The 6,244-nt window shown below is 39.7% G+C and overlaps 1 protein-coding gene across 1 annotated transcript; it reads right to left on the bottom strand.

Annotated features, from left to right (window-relative positions):
• Positions 1–716: 716 nt before the first annotated feature.
• On the bottom strand, positions 717–2,043 carry LOC121989992 (heavy metal-associated isoprenylated plant protein 35-like). Its single transcript, XM_042544278.1, has 3 exons — positions 1,883–2,043; positions 1,703–1,778; positions 717–1,618 (listed from the first exon to the last, which is right to left on the bottom strand). Exons 1-3 carry the CDS (start codon positions 1,922–1,924, stop codon positions 810–812), a joined length of 927 nt encoding a protein of 308 aa, XP_042400212.1. The 5' UTR covers positions 1,925–2,043; the 3' UTR covers positions 717–809.
• Positions 2,044–6,244: the final 4,201 nt, after the last annotated feature.

Here is a 6,244-nt window from a genome sequence, read left to right on the forward strand (position 1 = left end):
TGATTCCGCGAATATTTCGTGGCGGTGACCGCGGCCAATGTAGTTGGGGGCCCATGGGCCGTGTACGGCCGGATGGTTGCGATTGGAGTTATCTTCCGCGGGGAAGCAGCACTGAAGGACCCGCGCTTAACGCATTTCCGATTCAAAAGATTTGTTTTTTTTTTTTCACTTTAAATTTGTAAAAGTGAAAAAAAAATATTGATCATTAATAGTTTATGTGGTGCCCTTTTAATAATAAATCATCATTAACGATATAAGCTTCTTTTTATGTGTGGTTTGAATCGCCATCCTCGGTCAAAGAAGAGAGTCGACAAGGACAAGATTATTGAACTGGGACATTAAATTAAACAAAGCAATGTCACATAACAAATTACGGCCCTATACTTGTTAAATCTCTAGTACACAGAAAAGACTCGTCGTTGAAGCCTCGCTTAACCCGAGACTTAAAGGCCTTTGAGCAGTTTGATGTTTGTCTTCATTCCTCCAAAGAATTTTTTTGAACTTCCATGGCCATTCAAGGACACTGCCTGAGTTCTTTAGCAAATCTAGGCTTTCACTGCACTACTACCCATGGTAACACAGTAAATTAATATTTAAAAAAAATATAAATCCAATGGCCGACCTAATCCCACTAAATATGTATAATTTTAACCAAACACTACAAAAGTATTCTACTTCAACTATAATATTTGCTTAATTATAATTAGCTAAATTTATTAATACTCAATTAACTAAACTATTAATTAAGGTTTGAAGCTTTCAACTACAAATTAGCGAATCATAAAAGGCAAAACAGAGAGCTTGCTCTGTTACATGATGCTGCAAGCGCCGGAGTAATAATCCTCGCAGGAGTAGTAACAACACGAACCCGCCGGCGGCGGAGGCATCGGCGGAGAGAACATGTAGCCGCTCTGCAGCACCGGAAACGCAGCGTAGTACGCCCCGCCGTAGCTCATGCTCGGTTGCATCGAGCTGTAGCTCACCCCGTACGACGGCGGCATTTGTAGCGGGTAGTCGAACGCCGACGGCAAAGGCAGAGCTGCCACCAGTACGGCATCAGGGAGTTCTTTCTTATTATCGTGCTCTTGCTGCGCCGGCGCTATAACTTCAGCTCCGGATTCACTTTTGCTCTTGCTCTTGCTCTTACCGACGCCGTTGTTTGCGTTGTGGTTGGTAGTACTAGTGTTGTCCTTTTCCGCCTTCTTCGCCTTATTTTTGCCCCCTCCGCCGCCGGAAGACGCCGCCGCCACCGTCGCCTTCTTCTCTCCCTTGTTCTCGTTTTCCTTCGGCTGAGAAGACTCGTCCTTCCCGCACTTGTCGGCGGCGGATTCACCGTCGTCGACAGATTTCTTGGAATTAGCAGGCGAAACGATTTCTTTCTTCTCGACAGTAGTGGCACTTCCAGTCTCCGGAGATGCATGCTCGTCGGGCTTCTTCTTGTTCTTTTTGTCGACGACAGCCTCTTTCTCTTCGGCGGCGGCGGGCGGGGTCTTCTCCGGCCAGACCTCGGCGTGCTTGCCGAGCTTGATGAGGAGGCGCTTGATGAGCGCCTCCGCTTCCACGTTGCCAGTCACCACCACCTTGTGCTGCTGCGAATCCACCGTCGTCTTGTAAACGCCTGAATCAATCAGCACGACATTGCGTTGGGGATTTATTTAGGTATTAATAGTTACAGTAGTCTTAATTATATATATATAATTACCTTCCATGGTTTGGAGGACCTTCTTGACCTTTTTCTCGCAGCCTTGGCAGTGGATGGAGACCTTGAGAATCCAAGTCTGGAAGACGCCGGCACCAACAAATTAAATCAAAGAAGCAGAGAATGGATTTAATTCTAGATAGAAATAATTAATTTAGGTGGGGAAGGGGAATTAACGAGTACCTGGTACTTGAGAGGCTCTGCACACTCTTCGGCTGTTGCCATGGCTAACAACAGCTAGACAACTAGGGTAGGGAATTTGAGCTTGGCTTGTAAAAAGAGATGGTTTGGGGCATGCAGCGGCTGCTCATAGCATGATATATAGAGAGGAAGGAAGGAAGGAAGGAAGGGGGAGTAGTCGTACGGGGTATATGTATGTATGCAAGTAACAAAGCAGTCTGGTATTGGCGTATAATGAAGGATGATAGTACATCTGATCATAGTTGGTTCCACCATTTTTATAGGTGACAAGATTTATATATGTATTAAGCTTCGTTTCAAGATTTATGTACGCCTTAAAAAGCCTCCTTTCCAAGACGGGGATACTATCAGCTAGTATTTAATTTCTCGAGCATTGGTGCCGGAATGCTTGTGGGCCGGGTTGGCATTAATTGGCAAGGTAACGGTGGTAGGTGATTATTATTGATCAGGTTAGTAATCAGAAAAGATGACGTGTAGACTAACTGACTCCAATATTGACTGTAAGATAGACCCGACCCCGGGCCGGGTCTGGCTCGGACCCGGCCCGGACCCGTAACCGGGTCAACGGGCCGGTTGCCCGTTGACCCGGTTCGCCGGGTCGAACCGGAACCGGCCCGGCAAGTTGCCGGGCCGGTTCCGGTTCATTGGATGTAAAATCGGCGAACCGCCGGTTAACCGGCGGGTTGAACCGGCGGTTCAGCCGCAGAATTTTTTTTTTTTTTTTTTTTAAACGGCTTGAACCGCCGGTTAACCGGCGGTTCACCGCCGGTTAACCGGCGGTTCATAGTCGTTGGGAGGGTTTTTTGGGTATTTTTTTCAACGGTTAGGATCATTTGACCATTTTTTGATCAATGGCTATGATTTAGTGTCCATTACTATCAAAACTCTATAAACAGAGAGCTCATTTCATCATTTTTCACACACATCTTCTCTACTCTTAATCTCATATTCGTATTCTCTAATCTCTACACGCTTTCGTTTTCAATTACAATGGAAGGAGGCCGCGGAGGTGCATCATCTCGAGCTCGGAAGGGAAAGCAAATAATGAATCCGCGGGAGGAGGACCCCAACATTCAATCCACCGATGATGAGATCGAGCATCTTCCGAATCCGACACCCGACACACAAGGAAGTACCGATGCAATTACTTCTAAGGTTCGGGAACTTCCTCCTCTAAAATCTTCTATTTTTACTAAACATTTTGAGAATGTCACTCTTCTGTCGGGAGAAATGCGTGCAAAATGTAAGCACTGCAATGCTTCCTACAAATTCCAAGCCGGTGACGGCTATGGGTCGTTGAAACGACATGTAGAAACGAAGCACCCGACGGAATATGGACTCGACCGTTCTCAAACACAATTATCAAGATTTTCTTCAACTAGCGGTAGTACCGATTCTAGTTTATTTTTATATTCGGATAATAAATTAAGAGAATCATTAGATAAATTTGTTTCGTAGAACATCTTTCTTTTAGTTTTGGATCTAAATGCACATTTGAAGATTTTTGTAAAGAATCTCTTAATCCATGTGCTAAACGTGTTCCTAGGACTACACTTACTCATACAATTAAAAATTAGTAAAACAAGGAAAAAGAATTTAATTGATGAATTTAGTAAATTAGATAATAAAATTTCTTTATGTTCGATATTTGGAGTGATCATTGGCAAACACATTCGTATATGGGTGTGACTTGCCATTGGATCGATAACTCTTGGAATCTCCAAAAAATATTATTAGCTTATAGAGTTTTGATGAATCACATAATGCTCATAATATCGCACAATTATTATGTTTAATTTTAGAAGAATATGGTTTAACTCATAAAATATTTTCAATATCATTAGATAATGCTAGTTCTAATACCGCTTGTAAAGATGATCTAAAATTTGTTTGTCAACCTATTATTGGCGGTTTATTTTTTCATATTCGTTGTGTATGCCATGTTTTAAATTTATGTGTTCAAGATGGTTTAAAAATTTTAGAAAGTTATATTAAACCAATTAGAATTGCAATTTCTTATTTATGGTCTCATCCATCTATAATGAAACAATGGGGTAGGTTTTGTAAAATTAATGGAATGAGACCTAAAAAATTTCCACGTGATGTACCAACACGTTGGAATTCAACATACCAATTATTACAAGATTCATTTCAATATAAAGAATTATTATGTTCATTTTTTGCACAAAACACTAATGCTAATATATATTTATTTTCACAACAATGGAATATTTGTAGTAGTATTTGTGAAATTTTAAAAGTATTTAATGATGCAACCGAACAACTTTCCGGTGTTTATTATCTCACTGCTCAATTAGTTTTAGAAAATTTTTCTAATATAGTATTAGTTTTAAATGAACATATTAATAATGAATCTTTATCTTCTTGCATCTTAGCTATGAAAACTAAATGGGAAAAATATTTTTATTTAATTCCTGAAATTTATTTAATTGCATTTGCTTTAGATCCTAGATTTAAATTAGAAGTTTTACAAGAAATGTTAACATTATATTATGACGCTTTAATTCCAATTAAAGATTCTTCTTCCCCTGATCCAGTTAATATTATATATAATGTTAGAATTTATTTATATGATATTTATAATCAATATTATGTAAAATATGGAACACAAATTAATATTTCTTAAATACAACAAACTACTAGTAGTAATTTAAAACTTACGAAAGCACAACTTTTATTAAAAGAACGGACAAAACGTCCACGAGGATCCTCAAGTTCCACATAGGAACTTGAGAATTATTTTACGACTTCTTTTGATTTTAATGAAGCAGATAGCGAAAACTTCGATATCTTAAAGTGGTGGTCACAGAAGGCTCAAAGTTTTCCCGTTCTCTCTGTGATCGCAAAAGAAATTTTAGTTTGTCCAGTGTCAACTGTTGCTGTGGAGCAGACGTTCAGTGCCGGCGGCAACATATTAGATGAACGACGATCAACTTTGTCTCTCGACTCAGTGGAAGCCCAAGCATTACTGGACGATTGGACGAGAGCGGAGAAAAGAATCCAAGGAATGCAACTTTCAGATGACGAAGTTGAAGATTTTGATACTGAAGGAACAAATACGACAGGAACAGGAAATGGAAGTGAATGAAAATATAAAAGGATAAAAATGTAAAAGAACTACGTGGGCTTTGATTCCCCTAAAGGGATACGTAGGCAACTTAAATAAGTGCAAGCCCTTTTTTTAATAAATTTTAATTTCTAATTTTTAATGTTTAATGTTTAATTTTTAATTTTTAATTTTTATTAACATATTAATCTTGAACCGTGACGAACCGTGAACCGTAACCGTCTTGGGCGGTTAAGGTTAAGGGTCGACCTGCCTGGAACCGTCGAACCGGCGGTTCCGAACCATCAAACCGTCGGTTCTGAACCGTGGTCAGGTCTACTGTAAGATCCGAAGAGTACTCTGGGAAGAAGAAATCTGATGTTGGAAAGAATAACTGGGAGAAAAAAATGTTAGTAATCGGATCAAAGAAGGGTCTCAATATAAATATTTCTATACTCAAGTCAAATAGAGAGTTCAAGAAAAGGATGAAGGATCGAGGTGACTAATAGTGAAATGTATTTGTGTCTTTGGAAGGAAATCCTTTATATATAGTTTTATTTGTCCTCTCCGCATTAACATCAATGCATTATTAAAATAGGATCCACTAATTTAACACATTGTAGTCTTTCCCAAATGAAACCTATCACTTCTGTGCTTTGCAGAGTAGAAATTTCCGCCCTATATATTACATAGGGATTATTCCCTTGATGCTCTGACAACGATTATACAAGACGCCAAAAAGAAATATTAGACCGTTAAGCTAATGGACCATTAATACGCTTTGATGGTAGGCTGATATATCGAGTCCTCTATAACGTCCGGTCGAATCTTGTTCTCGGATGAGATTGGGTCGGTTGAGGAATGTTGACAATCTCGATGACTCAACCTCTCTGAGTATGAGGACTCGACGCCTTTTGCTTTGACAAGGAGTCTAATCGAGCCGAGAGGACTCGGCTCGGGCCTCCATTGAGCTGGGAGGCTTCGGAATTGGATCAAGCAAGAGGTATGATCGGTTGAACTATTCGACCGAGCTGTACGATTGTGCTAGTTCTAAGTATTGATCTCTCCTTAATTTTGATCATCAACTCAATCAATTTTCTTGACTTTAACCCCAACCTTGGGGGCCCTAGCTTATTTGACATATCAATTATGTAGGTACATATATAGTCGGTTTTCAAATTATATAAAGGGAGATAAATTATGAGATGAATTTATATCTCAAGTTATAAAAAAGAGAGATAAATAATAACTGATTCAAGTGGTTAAAGGGTACCAGC

The sequence above is a fragment of the Zingiber officinale genome, chromosome 6B (genome assembly GCF_018446385.1).
Source record: "Zingiber officinale cultivar Zhangliang chromosome 6B, Zo_v1.1, whole genome shotgun sequence".
NCBI lineage: Eukaryota > Viridiplantae > Streptophyta > Magnoliopsida > Zingiberales > Zingiberaceae > Zingiber > Zingiber officinale.

Excerpts from the sequence above, each read along its gene's own strand:
- LOC121989992 (XM_042544278.1), bottom strand. The coding sequence starts at position 1,924 with ATGGCAACAGCCGAAGAGTGTGCAGAGCCTCTCAAGTACCAG. Across the intron at positions 1,779-1,882 it reads CAGAGCCTCTCAAGTACCAG|ACTTGGATTCTCAAGGTCTC; the intron begins GTACTCGTTAAT and ends GGCGTCTTCCAG. Across the intron at positions 1,619-1,702 it reads GGTCCTCCAAACCATGGAAG|GCGTTTACAAGACGACGGTG; the intron begins GTAATTATATAT and ends TGATTGATTCAG.